Source organism: Typopeltis vanoorti, chromosome 24 (assembly GCF_054136105.1).
Source record: "Typopeltis vanoorti isolate ZY-2024b chromosome 24, IOZ_Tvanoo_1.0, whole genome shotgun sequence".
Classification (NCBI taxonomy): Eukaryota; Metazoa; Arthropoda; class Arachnida; order Uropygi; family Thelyphonidae; genus Typopeltis; species Typopeltis vanoorti.
The window spans coordinates 72740786-72757871 of NC_143572.1; the positions used below are offsets into that span (position 1 = coordinate 72740786).

At 34.8% G+C, this 17086-nt stretch overlaps 1 protein-coding gene across 4 annotated transcripts in view; it reads left to right on the forward strand.

Annotated features, from left to right (window-relative positions):
* The window catches only part of krz (beta-arrestin protein kurtz), a 371699-nt gene that overhangs the window by 129747 nt on the left and 224866 nt on the right, over positions 1-17086 (forward strand). For all 4 annotated transcript variants that reach the window (XM_090414201.1, XM_090414204.1, XM_090414203.1 and 1 more), the window contains exon 2: positions 11433-11571. In XM_090414201.1, coding sequence (XP_090270327.1) covers positions 11531-11571 — 41 coding nt within the window. In that variant the 5' untranslated portion in view covers positions 11433-11530. The remainder of the gene's footprint in view (positions 1-11432; positions 11572-17086) is intronic.

Sequence of the window (17086 nt, forward strand, 5' to 3'; positions counted from 1 at the left end):
CTAACATTTCCATACAGTATCACTGACTGGTAACTGACCTGATCGCTTTAATACATGTAGGATCCAGGTTCTCTTTTATGATCTTTGTAAAATAATAATAATAAAAGTTAAGCTTCTAGGTATGTGTACATTAGTTTGCCGGGGGAGGCGGATTTCAACCATTCCCATTGTTTTGCGCTAATAATAATGGGTATTAGCCCATCGATATGTCAGTTTACATAATATAACCTCTAAAACGTCTCTCAAATTTGGAAGTGAAACTTGGATTCTAAAACAAAGAAACAGACAAAAGATTGGAAGCAGCACAGATGAAGTTTCTAAGACCTCTCCTAGGACTCACTGCATTAGATAGAAAGAAAGACAAAGAAATAAGAGAACGATTAGATACAAAAAAAAAAAACATCATACAAGAAATAAAAGAATACGCAAAATTGGCTACACCACATAAAAAGGATGAATAACAATAGGATTCCGAAACTAGCACTAGAATACTATAAACCCACAGGAAGAAGAGATCGTGGACGTCCAAGATATGATGAGAAAGATCAACCTCATGGGCAGAGTAGGTTATATGAGCATGGATCACAAATGGATATCCCTAAAATTGGCAACGATAACGTTTTGTTAAGAGTAATTTTAATTAAGAAGGTAAAGAACTTTTAAGAATTGTAGTAGCTTATACAGGGAACAAAGAAGGTAAAACTTATATTACTGGTAAATGAACACTTTCATAAACGAATACGTAGGAACACATAAGATCAAACATCAAAGAAACCTGCTGTAGACAAAATGGTTAAAATAGTACTAACCATTGAAAGAGTATTATTCGCTATTCAATCGGTGGATGATAGCAACAGTTAAGGGGCGGGGAGGGGAACAAAAACTTGAATAACACGAATGTTACAGTTTTGTAATTGAAACTTACGATTCGGAAGAATGTGGTCTGCGTATGAAAATTGAACAAAAAGTTAAATTTTAATTACTGTGTAAAATGTGTCGTATCTCTAACAAGCATTCTCCGTGTCATCTGATGCAAAAATTAAGTTCATGTACACTGAAATACCCACCCTCCCCAATATCTTTTGTTTAAAATGTCAGTTTTGTTATTGGCAGCTAAAGGTAATCAGGAAAGTTGGAGGTTGATGAAACCTATGGAGTGAAAAGCTCAATATTGCCAACAGCAGAACAGTGCGGATGAATAGAGCTCTGACCAAAACACCCACACGATTCGCTCAATGAAGAACTCTCGGACTTTAGAGAAGGGGGGGGGGGACTTGTATATGATACAAAACAAAACTGTTAAAGGGAATTCCAAGTCTTACTGAAAACCATTATTCAAAACTGAAATGTTGTTTTAGTGTTATGACAAGCAACTAAGACTGTGTTATTTATTTATTTTTGTGGCTCCCACCCACGAAATGTTTCTGTAAACCTATAGTACATTCGTACCATGAGTGGGTTAATGATTTCTGTTTCCTATTTTTATTGATTTTTTTTATTGATTTTTTACTAGGTCAGGAAACCCCCAAACGCGCTCGGTGTGAGGCCATCTCACACCGGGCGATGAAATCCAACTTCCACCTAATGACATTCACAAATCCATGCCAACTACTTGTTAACCCTCATCGTGTTGGTTGGGGAACGGATGCGCTCACCACTCGGCCAACCAGGCCGACAATGACTGCATAATAATGGCATTTGGCATTATTAAATATATATTATTATATGTATATTCAAATGCATATGTTCTCCGGCTAGCTTTTCTCTTTTGCATGGATAAAATCCCGAAGTTGTGGAACAAGAAGAAACCCTAAACATCCTTTATGAGACTGGCTAAGTACTTATAAATGTTTCTTTCATCCCTTATATCTGTGAAAAACCCTGGTCCTTTCAACTATAAAATGCGTCATTTTGTCTGCGTTACAGTGTAACAATAAATTTATGTACTTGTCCAGTTCTCAGTTTTTATTCAAAAAATAGAAATAAAATAAGCTACTCTTCAAATTTAAAATCCTCTCGTACTCCGGCACACAAAACGAAAGTTGGGTAATACTGTAAATCGTGCAGAACTGTCATTTATATCATTCTTGTAGTATTTACATTGTGCACTTCATGCCAAAGCTGTTCCAGTATTTTTTGCTTTTTCTGCTCTTGCTTCTCATCTCCCCCCTCCCATATTATTGTGCGTTTTTGCTCATTCCTTCCATCACTCATTTCAATGAGGATGCTTTTGCAGCCTCATTTGTTTCTGTATTTAAATTTTCATTAATTATTTCTGGTAAAAAAAGAAAAAGAAAACATATCAGAAGTAAACTTCTGATATGTTTTCTTTTTTTTTTTTTTTTTTAAATCTGATACGGTTGTGCCCTAATATTCGTCTCATCGGTCTCGTTGCCATTCGAGTCTCTAGTAGTAGTTCCCTTACTGACTGCAGGTTGGAAGTACGACCACTATGCATTAGTCTGAGTGTTATCTTATTTTTGCAGTAATTGCTCTTTTTGTGTGTGTGTATTCTGTGATTTTCGAAATGAATGATAACTTTTCCTAACAATGGCTGCCATCAAAACTGGATCATTGGGTGTATGTATAGATCAGCTTACCGAATAACGGTATATGGATTCCGGGTCATGTTGAAATTCAATCATGAAATTCGATGCTATTCCAACAATATCCTTGTTTTTGAAGCATCCGGTAATTCTCTCTCTGCATTTCATTATTCTTTCTATTTTGTGTTCTTTATGGACTTTTCAATTCGCCTTCACATAATAATGTGATAGAATTTTAACAAGATAATTTTTGATTTGAAAAGTTTCGTCTGTTGATTGGTTGTTTTAGATTTATGGCAGAAGCAACTCATGCCTATGAGGCCAGTGTATTGTGTCTAATTGCGTGTGTTCTTCTGGCAAGTTTGTCTGTTTTGCGGGATAAAGTTGAGTTTCCGTTAGGGAAAATCCTTCCATATTCGTATGTGAACCGGTTAACTCAGCTCCCGTTGAAAAGCCGTGATAAAGGTTCTTCGCGTCCTAGACGGGAATCGAACCCAGGTCTTTCCAGCCAAAGGGCCTTCGTCTATACTGACTAAGCTACGGAGTTTCATCTGTGAATGCCATGAGCTTCTCGTTGCCATTTATTTTCTTTCTTTTTTATTATTTTTATCTGAATGAAATTAAGGCATTTGGTTTAGAATAATGTGATCAACTGAAATTTGTGTGTTGTAAAAATTCAATTCTGATTTAGTTTATTTGAATGAAAGTACCAAAATCCATCCTGATTAATTAATCCTTTTCATCATTTCAGCGTCTTAAGTTGTTTTTTTTCGATTATCGGTAAATAAATAGATGCTTTTCGGTTGTTTAGTCAGTAGGTGAATTGCATCGACTGTTTTACTGAATAAATAAATTGAGAAACGGAGGTTGGCATGGAAAGTTAACAGTCTGGAATGATTCAGTTCGATAAACTGCTGATGCATTCTGAATCGGCTACAAAGTACGGCTGTTACTCGTGCTTGGTACTAAAAATAGCCTTAACTCTTCGTAAACATTTACAAGGTAGGTGCGAATGGTATTGTCCTGCTTTCAAAATCAAATAGAATTTTCCTCCTGTTATATCCACTCTCGGTTATACTTCATAATATATTTTGAGTCGTGTTCATTTTGGATGTTGACAGCTCAAATGCATGGGCTCAAGTGAAATACCTTATTCTACCTTATTCGTTTTTCAGCAACTATTTGCAGACGTTTGCGAAACGTGTAGACCTTTTAAGGCTGGCTGGTTACGCATTCTGCTGACGCGCTGAAATAACAATGGAAGAATGATGGGCCATTTATCATTGCTTCTTACCTGATGAGAAATGCTTAGCATCCATGGTCTAAATCTCGCGCTCTTCCTTATTTCGTAATAGTCTGAGGCATGTGTTTAAGATTGATTTTTTTAGGCTTATTATACATTTCCAGGACAAGTAGAATAATATTACTGATGTTATTTGATGTCTTTGTTCCCAAACCATTAGTCATTACACTCTTGCAAAAATTTAATTCGCCTCTTAACAACTCCTCACAACAAATTGCATTAAATTAACAGAAATTTTTAAGTCGATCTATTTGCAAAGTTTCTTAAAACTCAAACATTTAGTGACTGTAAATTATTTTTTGGAACTTCTGAGTCCAATAATTTTGGGCTCGGAAGTTCCTCAGACTAGAGATGTGTTCATCTCCACTTTATTAACAAGATTAGCGACTGAACAATCTTATCTCTGGGACCGCAGTGTGTATACTGTTTTTGTACGTCTGTTTTTGTGTACTCTGTTAATTGCATTTGTTTTCAAACTATTTCATTTTGTTTGTTTTTTCGGAATGGGAACTTTTTTTAAGGGACAGAATGCTTCCATTAATGGCAAAATTAACCTTTTTTTTAAAAAAAAAAGTTTCAAAGTTACTCTGGTTTCCAATGGCATCTAAATATTTCAAAAGATGATGAAAAACACATTTTTTCCAGATTATCTCATCAGTTTACAAGGATAGCTTAAAAGCTACTGCATGTAGTCATCCTAAACCATTTTACACCTAAACGGGTGTAAATTTGTTCAAAATGCGAGAATTTCCTAACTACCTACGCATGCTTTATTATTTTACTCCTTTCTAGAAATAATAAGGATCCATTGTAAACTTCGAATGGGAACCCATTTGAAGCAAATTTTATGAAAGCGCTGCTAAAGAATATTGGTGAAATATTCATTCTCCCCTCCTTTTTTTTTTTTTTTTTTCCCAATGCTTCTTGCATATCACAGATAGTTACTTTCATACAAAAAAAAAAAAAAAAATTGCGATTTCAAATTAGTTATACCGTATACGTCCGGTAGATAATTAGTCCTTCATAAATTATTTAGCGCTCTTGGAAGGAGGAGGATTGGAGTCTGATTTTCAAATTTTCTCTAGGTTTTCGAACATTGATATTTATTTGAAAGTGTAGTCGATAAGTAGATTTTCATTTTATTATTAAATAAATATGAATTATAAGGAGTTCTTTAGTTTAGTTTAATTTTGACTCGTAACAACATGCATCGCGACTTGATATCATTGTCATGGCTTCCTTATCCTAATATGATTGACAGCTTTTTAAAGGTAGGATATTAACAAATTCTTAATACAATGTTTACAAAAATTGAATTATGGATTAAAAAACTATTTTTCAAATAAACAAAGTAAACAAATCCCTGTGTAACGAATTTCTAAATTTAGTATGCATAGGAAAATTGTAGAACTTTTTCACTGCTTAAAAACTAGACTTTTTTTTTCACAAATCATCCCAAAAATTTTGTGGTAGTGTATGGAAATTGAAGATGCTGAGTAGGTCATATGATAATTGCTACTCCCAGTATATTGTCTACTGAATGACTTTTCTTAGCTGCCTTTGAAAAGATCAATAAGTCGTGATAATAACTGTTTAATGTGATATTGGAACATAATAAAAATTCTATTAAGAACTCATTTAGTTTCAATTTAATTTTAAAATATCTAATTAAAGTTTTATAACGTGATTTTTTGAAGTCTATTTTAAATGAGCATTTTCTAGTGGTTATTACGACTTACATAAGATGTATATTTTTCCGCTGATCTGGTTATGGATATACTGACGCTGTGAGAAAGTGCTTGTGTCCGATTTATGTACAGACCGAATAGGCTTATCGTACTCAAGAGTCTGTTTCTCTGTGATATGGAAGTTTGAATTCATTTGTAATTCATCATAACAAGTACGTGCATTTGCTTCTTAATGAGAGAGAGAAATTCACAACGGAAGTCACTGCGAATTTACGAGTACTAAAAATTCGCGTAACATTGGTGACAAGTTAAGCTTGACTTCAGCAAATGATTTTCTCTTACAGAAGAATGCGTTAGCTTTCAGCTGTGCAGTATATTTACAAAAGCGATTAATTAATCGAAATTAATTATGTTAAAATTGTCCGTGCCTGACTAACTCGACAATCTTTTGTATCAGCCTGTCAACATCTAAACACACACAAGAAAATTTTAATGCTAAGTGGTTGGAAGTACTCCAAATAACAAATGTCTTACGTATTTAATACAAAGTTAACTTTTCATTTTCTCAAAAATTGAACTTCATTTTACCCATCATTCCCTGCAATTAAGTGTGCAACCCAGTACAGATAACAAAGTCGCAGTATATTTTGTTACTAATAGGGTGTATGTTCTTAATCGCATTGCTTGCTTATTACAGAATGAAAAAAAGTGTTTTGTTTAGAACAGAAGTGTTCGACCTACTGTCCACGGGCGCACGCTTCCCGCCAACAAATCCGGTTTGGTCTCCAAGAATATAGCCGGAGATAAATTTAAAAACATTATTTTAATGTAGTCAAACTATCAAAGATATGATACTCAACAGTCTGTTTCTCTGTGATATCATTGGCGCTTACAAGCATTCATAGTAGCGAATTCTATGTCATCGTTTAACTGTGTTAACCTTCACCTCCATCAGCCCTACCACCGAATTGTTTACTACTACTATTTTAGTTCTAATTCCTATCGCATGTCGTTATACTTCTGCGGCAAACTTTCCTCATATGAAACCTGAATAAATCTAGAAATGGATATCAGATGATCATCTTCACTCTTTATAGCGAATTGATGTGTCATTGTAATCCTAGTTCTAAACACACACTGCTCCATACATTCCAATGATGTTCTGGGTATGTATAACTCCGAACATCTCTGGGAGATGGATTTATTAAAACATTTTATTAAATGTTAAAATTTAAGTCGATGGCTACAAGCATAAAATGTGCTTCCCCAGTTTAAGATGTGGATGATACAGCCTCTGATTATTTTGCGCCAAATGCTTATCTTCATGCCTCGCAAATGCTGGACCACACTGTTCAAGAACATTTATCTTACAGACGATACTGATGTGTTGTGGGTTTCCAACTTCTCGTGGGTGTGCTTTTTTAAATAGGCCAAGATGATAGCACGAGTATAGGAGAACATGTATTTGCACCGAGGATGACGTTAGCATGTAGCAGAAGTAATTTGCGTTTGCAGAATTGCTGGTTTCCAGCCATGCTAATATTCATGATTATAATGACTAGACATTTTCATCAGAACCATCCGTTTTGAAGTGGACAGTTTTGCCTTGAGAGAGAGATTTGACATGCGTTTGTGAGAAATTTGCCCGGTCATTTTTAACGGGCAGAAAATCACATTATTATTAACTTATGAAGTCACAGATTAATTATATATATATATATATATATATATAATGTTAAAGATACCGAGTTATTTTAAACATGGTTTTTACTCCATTTTCCAAGTAAGCAAACAGACAAATAAGTCAAGTTTGCGACTGCATGTAATGCAAGTCTAACTGACCCGTCAAGTAGTACAAGTCCAGGCTAACCCAAGGTAAAAAACTTTCTACATATATATGTACGAAAATTAGTGTTTTCGCTCTTTCGTCAGACCTGACTTCTTCCTCAAAGCCCTGCTGGTGTATGATGATCGAGAAGGAATGGAATCCAACTGTTGAAAATCCTTTGGAATAAACTACACTCTCATAAAAAATAATACAGGAAAAACCTCTTCGTTCTTCTTCTCGCATTGCATTCATTAGAAATTGGCACGGTGAACGATTAAAGAAACCCTCTAGCTATCCTGTTGTTGTTCGCACCTCAAGAACATGATCTTTTGGCAGTGTCCCAAGATATTACTGACGGGTTCCTCGTTATGAATGAACCATTGATTTTTAGTCGATAAAAGTTAGAGTACATTGGCGTGACAGGTGTGGTGATGAAGTGGGCAATATTCATCCATTCGCGGTGTGAAAGGCAGCGTACCTGGGATTACAGCGCGGGATTATTGATCTTTCTCTCCTTTATTTATTTATTTTTTATGTTTGTCTAAAATGTTATACAGCAAGCGTCTATAATAAGATTAACACGGATAGAACGACCGTGTGTGTGTGTGTGTGTTTCAAAGTAATCGTAATTTAGGTTTCTAATCAATACAGTGTTTTAATAAAAGCAAGCAGTATCAAAGAACTGATACGAATCCCTGATAAGGAAAGCAAGCAAGTTTAAAGTTCATAAATATGTTGTACTGGAATCAAAGCTAATCGTATCTTGCTCGCATGAAGGATTTTTAGGAACCCTTCTTTGGTAAACTTGAATCTTGCACCTTGAGAGAGAGAGAGAACGTGTGTTAGGTGTGTGTTTAATATTAAAACAGGAGTGTAAAGAAGTAATTCAATTTATAGTAACATTAAGAGTGTTTTGTTATATTCACGTGTTTCACTTTGCATTAATTTATTGAGATGGCGAAGAATGGATTGGTGTGATATACTTTTATTTCTTGCTGATATTATTTATGTTGTCGATTATGTTCCGATAAACTTTTTGAATGTTTGCAAACATTGTAAATTCTCATTTAGTTGTTCCTTTTCATTTGTCGTGCTTGTATGCGCATTAGGAACACACTAAAAAAGTTGGAATCTTTAAAGCAAAAGTCTCCGACTTACGGGCCTTGTGTGGCTACTTTTCATGTTTGTCATGTATTGTTGCATCTGCTAAAAATAAATTCAGTCTTGTTCAGGGGTCATAACCTCTGTAAAAGTTGTATTAATCATAATAAAACGGCGATTTTCTAAAATTGTGTTAATGAATACGGTACAATGATTTGAAGACATAGTATTCGGTATATAATTTTCTTCTGTATTCTGTATGAAATAATTTGGATTCATTAATGTTATTTTCCTTTTTTGTTTTACAATCTTTCCAAAATTAAACTAGGTATGCTGACAATGTCCATTGAACCTTACAGGAAAAAAAAAAAGATCTTCAGTACTTTTGCCTTACAGCAGGGATTCTCAACCTATGGTACGCGTACCACTGGTGGTACTTGAGCCACTGCCTTACTGGTACATCTAATATCTTGAATTAAATATAGTGGTACGCCACTGGAAAAGGTTGAGAACTCCTGCTTTACGGTATATATATTTTAATTATCAATTGAGGCTTTTTTTTTATCAACTTCAGGAACACTGTTGCTGAATTATAATCCATATTCGTCCAAACATCACCCACTCTTATCTGGATTGTTTACCGTCTCCTTATAAAATATCAGGTAATCAGTAGTCAGTCAACTCCTTTCGAAAATGTTTTAAGATCTCTGTCCAGTGCTCTTTATGTTTCGAAAAAATAAAAGTATTATTTTAATATCATTATTTAATTATGCTTTATTGATATTGTGATCTTTCCATGGACCGTTTAAATAATTATCTCGGGATTAATACTGTGGACATATCCGGTTCATCACCAAGTTCCTTGAAAGAATCAAATTTGTTCTTATGTGGCTATTCCGTATCTTTATTCTCCCCATGAGCAAAAATTACTTGATTTCCTCCCCCCCCCTCCCCTCTCTGTCGTTTTTCAGTATACCAACTTTGTTTTTGGATTGTAGAGTAATTATATGGAAACGCATGTTGCTTTTTCGTCAGTACAGACGAAATGAGATACCTCCCACTTGTCTTATCTTATTGCAAACAGTTATTTTTCTGTGTTGTCCGTTGCGCAACACAGAAAAATATGAAAGGACAACTACACATAGCTGTGTGTTTCGCAACACGGAAGAGGATGAAAGAAAAAAAAAAAACCACATGGAGATTAAGCAATTTGGATGAAGGAAAATATACCTTTAGATGGTATATTTTCCTTCGTCCAATGTGAGACCACCCAACTTCTAAGCAATTTCAAAAAAAAAAAAAAAAAACCGCTTTGGTAAAGTAGGGTTCTCGGATTCTTAATCCTTATCCCCACCCTGCAGTATCCCTTATCCTCCACTTTGTGTTATTAATAGCAAACTACTTGTGTTTGCACTTAAAAAGCCGATCTCTGAACTAACCTCTTCTAGTTAGTGATTTCCTTTACCTTTGTACTTTCTCGACATCAGAAACTACACCCTTCTCTCACACTCAAGACGAAACTGACAGTCACTAAGAGTTTTTTTTCCATACCGGGGATTAACTAGACAACTTCTCATATTTTAAAGCAAGTCTCCAAGAGTAAAATTCGTGAAGCTTGAAACCAATTGAGTGTTATGTATGACGTCCAAAATATTTTTGAAGTACAAGCTGATTGGTTCCTGACCGATACTGGTTATAGTCCGAATTAACGACCATGATTAACACGTTTCCCCACAAATAGGTCACTTTCCTTACCAGACGACAGTAACCGAATTTTTTAGTGGATTAAGATTAAATAATGTAGGATTCAAGCATTTAGTACCGAATAGTACTAAGCATTACTAAAATAATGTATGTTTGTGTAAAAGAATAATACTCATTCCTCATTTTAATATTTAAAGTTCTACACAGTTATATACGTAAATTGTTTTTTTTTGGGGGGGGGGGATCACATAGAATATTAGTCATTAAATAAATTAACTTTTGAAAATAAAACTTGAATTCAAGTCAAAAATGTATTTAGATTTTCCTGCATAATTGTTGCTGAACCTGTTACTTCGGCTTTAAAAGAAAAATAAGATTCCTGCAGATGTGCTGATGCTGAAATATTCGATATTCATCTAAAAATAGTTCCCGTGCCGTCACTACCATAGTTTATCCTCTCTCCAGCACGAAATGCTCTTGGCCCCTTTAAGATTCCGTGGATTGAACGAACTTCACGAACAAAGAAGTTATTAACATTCTGTTTGAGGGTACTTTATCTTGTTCAAGAACCCTGAAAAGGATAAGGAGATATTTTTGTGTGGGATCAAACATTTTAAGAAATAGCGAAAGTATTTCCATATTTAGGGATTTAAACTTGAAGAGAAATGTTATGGGATGCATTTATCTTCTAATCATGAATAAATACCTCTTCATTTCACTGGGAAACACCAAACAATGTTTTGAAGTTTCATAGTGCAACTTAAGAGAAAATGCTATATGCAAAAGCCAGTAAAGACAAACCATCATCACGTAAGATTAAAAATAAAATTTTTAAATTTTATTTTTAAAATTAAAAAAAAAGTTTTAGGTTTATATCCAAAGCAGATGATTATCCAATAACTAGGCCACCTGAGGTGACATGCAGGCGATACTAATATGGAGGTGAAAGTTTGATGTTTGGAGACTGCCGTATGTAGGTTATGAGTTTACATGTTTCAAGCATTCTCGTACACTGAAAAACGGAACAGTGTATGATTGCAAAGCCTTCTAAAAATGTGTAAACATCTTGGCCCGTTGCTTGAAACGCAACCTGAGGATTCCCTCTCACTTGAAAAAAAAAATGAATACGACAGCAGTTTTGCTCATTAATCCGTAGATTGAACATCTTTGTTTTAGTCCTAATTGATGAATGCTAGCAATATCATTTATACATACACACAAATTCATTATTGTAATTTTTTTTTTTTTTATTTCTATTCTAGGTGAACATAAAAGCGTAACTCGTATTTTTAAACTCTGCTCTATCTCTGAAGGTTGAACAAGCGGCACGTGCTGCTTCTGCCTATGGCACGAGCCAAACATGGATAGTAGCGAAGATCTCAATAAACGACCTGGGACTAGGTGAGTTCATCCAGACTTTTTTTTACTTAAATATTAAAAGAAATCAATTATTTTCTTAAGTAGTATTCTAATTAAATGGCACATTGTGGACACGGGTCTTATTCTGGTAAGATCAGGTTGAATATTCACTGGTGGAGGAAGGATTATGTTACATGTATTAATTTATCAGAAATGTGTTAACTACTGCCTTTTATTCAAGAAGCTCCTTCCATTATCAGTCGGAACCTCTTAATAGAGACTACGAGCACTAATATTCACTGACTTTGCGGCACTTAATCCGCTACCAAATATGCTCGGTGAGTATTTGGACAAAATAGTAATACTTTTCGTCTGTTTGAAGCCTTTGGAATCCCTAATCATTTTAACATCTGCCTTTACATATCAGTTATATTTTAATTGAATTACTGTATTTTATAATTAGGACACGCTTATGTTTATAGTTTCAGATTTGAAGAAGCAGTCGTTTAAAATAATCGGCATTAGTGGTATTATGTCTGTTAGCTTCATGGTTCTCTGGCTGACTTGCGAGTTGGGGAGAAAAAAAGTCAACTTACTAATAGAAAAATCTGAGATTGGCGATAAGCCGATAAGCGGATTCTATCCTCAGGCGCCGTTAACCAGCCGCAGTAAATTCAAAATGAATGCTTAATGTTTTAGAAAAATGTCAAGTAATAATTTGGGAATGGGGGAAAAGTTATAATTTGAACGGAAATATATTTCGCTCTCGTTGTTTGCCTACGACAACAATATGTCACATTGCTTGCGACACACAGTAAGTAACATAGTTCATAAATTTAAACGTGAAGTTCCCGTATTAGGCAGACCAACGTAATCTGGATTTTAGAGATTGGTTTAAGAAGTGATATCTGAGGTTGGAGGATCGAATTACTAACCTTAAACTTTTTACAAAGTAAATAATTTTACGTGTTAGACAGTAAGTTTTGTACGTTTATATTTGTTAGATATGAACAGCTTTGCATTATTATTCGGTCTAAAAGTAAACACGTGAATGTACTTGATTTTCATTCCTCTGTTTCTCCAGATTGATAATAAACTTATTTTTAGAATTTTATCTTATCCTAACCACTTAAGTGTCATTTTTTTGAGAAATAAAATCCATATTTTCCAACTACGCAAAAATATATTAATGTTTGCACTAAGAAACGAGCTTTTTTGCAGAAACGGATCGTGTTCCGCTTTGGCCCCAGTTTCTTTTGTGCGTTACTTCAGTGCACTCCTTTCAATACCACAACAGTTCTGCTTTGGAGGGATGAGAGATCGCGGTCTTTTAATCAGACTTTGAAGTGTGTATACGTCAATAATTACATGGATATGAACTGTTATAGAAATAATATGAATACAAAGCTTCTTGGAGGTCTGAAGTGCTTGGGGAAAAAATTCCACGATTTTTTTTTCTTTAAAGCAGCATTTGGGGACTATGTCAAAACAGATAAATAAAATTATTATAAAAAAAAAAAGAAATAAAAAATAGAAAAGATCTTTCTAACCCACGGTAGTGCAAATGTACTGAAGATTCACAAAAAACTTTCCTGAAGCAGGATCACATTAAAAAAACAAAACAAAAAAAAATGTATTTACTGCATAGAGTTAATGATTACGAACTACAATTCTTACAGCGCTATGGTCAAGTTATACATGGTGTGGTTGACGTTGGAAATATTAGAGGCATTGTGTTCATATGCTTAAAAAATAGTTGGCCTGTTATTTAGCATTTAAAGAAATATTTAGCAAAACATTAAGCTCTAAATTTCAATGAAAGTCCTTTGCATATTTACTATTCATTGTTGCATACTCTGACACATCCTCTATACAGCTATTTGATAAGAGAAATTGATGCAGAATGTAGTGAACGAGATCATATATCCATCTCACTGTGGTGTCGATATCTTCAGTTTCAATAATAAATGATTAAGATGCTCCAAAGGAACAACTACCGTTCCTCGTATTCTTTCATCATTCTTATTAGTGGCTCAAAGATGGACTTCAAACACCACTCTCTTCGCTCAAAACGTTGGGCTTCTATCTTTAATTCCGAAATCATCATTAGCTACACGTCGTATGTATATGTATTACTGTTAATGCATAGCATTGTTGTTTGCAGCAACAGGAAGTGTACATCCGACATCTTGACGTGGGAGTTTGGTGGGGTGTGGATTTATTCAACGTTACCAGCGCATCTGGTCGTAAATCCTCATACGGTTACACCGATTTAATGCTGATATGTTTCCCCCTTTTGGTGGTGTATGACTAACAGATGTCGTTTTTCAAGACCTTATGTCATGTTTTGACGACATTTTGCAAGTTCCTATTGCCGCCGTATGGGTGACCTGCGACATTGAAGTTAGGAAAGAGGAAAAGTGTCGCAAGTATTTTTTATTTATACGTGGCTTTTTCCATGGAAATCATGTACATATTCTCAGACGTGTCCTTCAACATGTTGCATAGCATTCGCATTAAAAAATGCAAGCGGATACGAGGACAGAATTTTTAGGCTCATTAACTATTCTTTTAGACGACAAATTTTATGTAAAAAAAAAAGAGTAATATTTTTTACCAGCCGAGTTCATGAAAGAATGAAGAGAGTAGGGAGTTTCAACTATTTTGACAAGGAGAAAAAAAAATCATAAATACATAAATAAGAAAAACCTTTGACAAAAACCAAATAAAAATGATGACGAGAAGTGTTCCTCCCTCGTATTACCGTTTATATAATCCCAAAATAGGTACATTACATAATTTAAAAAAAAAACATAAAAAAATACTATGAATTTATTCATGCCATATACACTCGTACATGTACAAAAGAATTTATTGTTGTTCCAGTAAATTATGGCCTTCGGTGTTTATCTTGATATTACAATGGCAATGTTTATTCAGAATTAATGACTATGCGAATTAGGTTCTCGCTGAAGATGTTTCCGCGTTCGAATTCCTTAACTACATTTCTTTAGTAAATACTGAAAATGTCTACTCATTTTCCTTGTTTAGCCATTTTACGTTGTCAAATATCTTTTACACTGCAATATACTTCATACACGATCATAACTTGTTGATTTTAATTACGGAAATCAACTGAAGTCGATCGGAGTATATTATTTCGGTCTGCATTCTCTGGCAGGTTTGTATGTTTGCTATCTTCAAAACCTGAGTTTCCGAGAGTTAAAACACTGCCACCCCCGTAAGACACCGACCGACTCGCATTTATTTGCAAATCTTCTATAAATAAATGTTAACGTCATGCACGGAATTCTATCTCGTGTTTTTCCAGCCAAAGAACAACTTCGTTTTTCTCACGTTATGGAGGTGGAATGACTATGACAGTTAATAAATGGTGATGTGGAAAATCAAAGCCACTGTGATTCGCCTTAAAGTGTTGATTAATACATAGTGGAAAAAAGCTGCTTTCTCCCATCTCGCTGTAGATTAAAGAAAGAATTTGAAAAAAATGTAATGTTTTTGTCATCTTGAACGATTTGGCAGCTTTTGAAAGTTGGTGTTGGGAAGAAAGGGCCACTACCTGAGGTTCATTTCGATTATTCGCCAACTGTTGATTGTAATCGAAAACATTCGGTGACTCATTGAGGTACAGCTATAATAGGACTTTGAAGAAATGACCTCTCATCTTGAAGTCCTAAAATACCTCCACACTTAGAGCTTGCCTATTAGATAGTATTAAGCTGCACAAACGTTAAGTTGTACGAGGGTTCTACCAAAAAGTTCGGGTAATTTGAATAGCACGCGCGCAAACCAGCTGTAGTGCGGTCTTTCGCCGTTAGGAGGAGCGACCAATATACCATTTGTGAATCTGTATGGCAAGCTGATAGGCAGCGTTCTCCTGTTCTGATTGGATGGAATTGACTAAAATTCGTCCCTTAACATGCTTGCAAGAAAATTGTGTGGTTCACTTCTGATTTCACTCGAAGCATTTTGTAGGCCAAATTTGTCAAAACGATTCGAACTGATATTAATAACTCGGCACAGTTATGTGGCATGAATATAATGCAATTTGGCATTCAGGATCTGCGCTAAAATTTGAATCGTTTTGGTTTTGTGTCGGCAAAGTTAAGCACAACATTTATATGTAGAGGACAGAAGCAAAAATGGGGCGACTCATCATAAACGTCACGATGTGTACATCATGATTGTTTTCGAGAAGACAGCGGACATATCGACTAGTGCAGAATTGAACTAAAAAAAAAAAGTAGCAAGCCTGATTGCTAATTTGGTTGACTGTAGTCGCTAACTTTCATATATAGTTCCTCCTGTTTCAAAAATAGTTTCTGAAAGATTTTTTTCCTCATTATTTGGTGAAAATTTGACATTTAAATATATATATGTATATATATTTTCACTGATCAGTTGCGTTCTCCTCTCCCTTAATTCATATTTTGTAAGTGGATCGCAGATGTTCTCCTTTCTGATATGAATTGGTAATGAAGTTAACGCTTTCATCTGAATCGTCTCTACCAATGGCGCGGTCGTAGACGAAACTGGTGTTTTGTCTCGAATTCACTTTATCGAATCAATCAAGCTTAAGGCACGTGCACCTGCACCAGACGCACGTATCTCTCTCTCTCCAGAACGACTACTCGCTAAATTCGTAACAACGTCTGAAGAATTTGATCGGATATTGAAGTTTCTTCCGCGCTGTGCATGAAGTACTACAATATGCAATTGGAACTGCCTTAATAAATATCGATAAAGAAAAAAAACAAAAAAAACTTTAATCACGGTAATACTTTCTATGTGATCTATAAATTCCACAGTGCCTTTTCCTTCGAAATGACAGGTGCATTTCAAAATGGTTGTTGTGTTTTTTTCTTTTTTTTTACTAAAAATAGAATCCTTTGAGGTAGTTTTCAAATCTTGTCAGCAGGGGAGCCAAGTACAGTATTTATTCGTTGGTTATGAATAACCAGCGAACCCATTCCGATTTTCTTTCTTTCCACCAATTAAAATCTTATTGGCTATCGTTGATATTTAGTTCCTCTGATATCATTTTATCAATAGAACGCTTATCTACTGTAAATCAAACATCACACGTTCTAGTATTTCCATTGTAACGCTTAATCAACCGGTCTGCCATACTCAGAATAACTCTGAGTTGTAAAGACTTGTTTCAAATCAGGTCTAGGACACGGAACTCTTTATAAGGACTATTCATCTGAAAGCGGATTATCCAGGCTTCATACGTAGAAGGATTTATCCTCCTGGAAATTCAAATGCGTCTTTTCCCCAAAAATAAATATAAATAAATAAATAAAAACTTGGATAAGCAGAAGAACTAGCCATAGTGCACACAACACCTTGGACATGATTTCAATCTGATCTGGTTCTCTTGCCTTCATTACTATCACACTTCATTACAATTTTATTTTTCTGTTAAGTGTTTTGCTCATTTGTAAACACAAAGGCTGGACATTGTTCTCATCACAACCATCAATATTTTAGTAATTTCAAAAGTTTTAGAAGTTCCTGATCCGTTAATTCTATT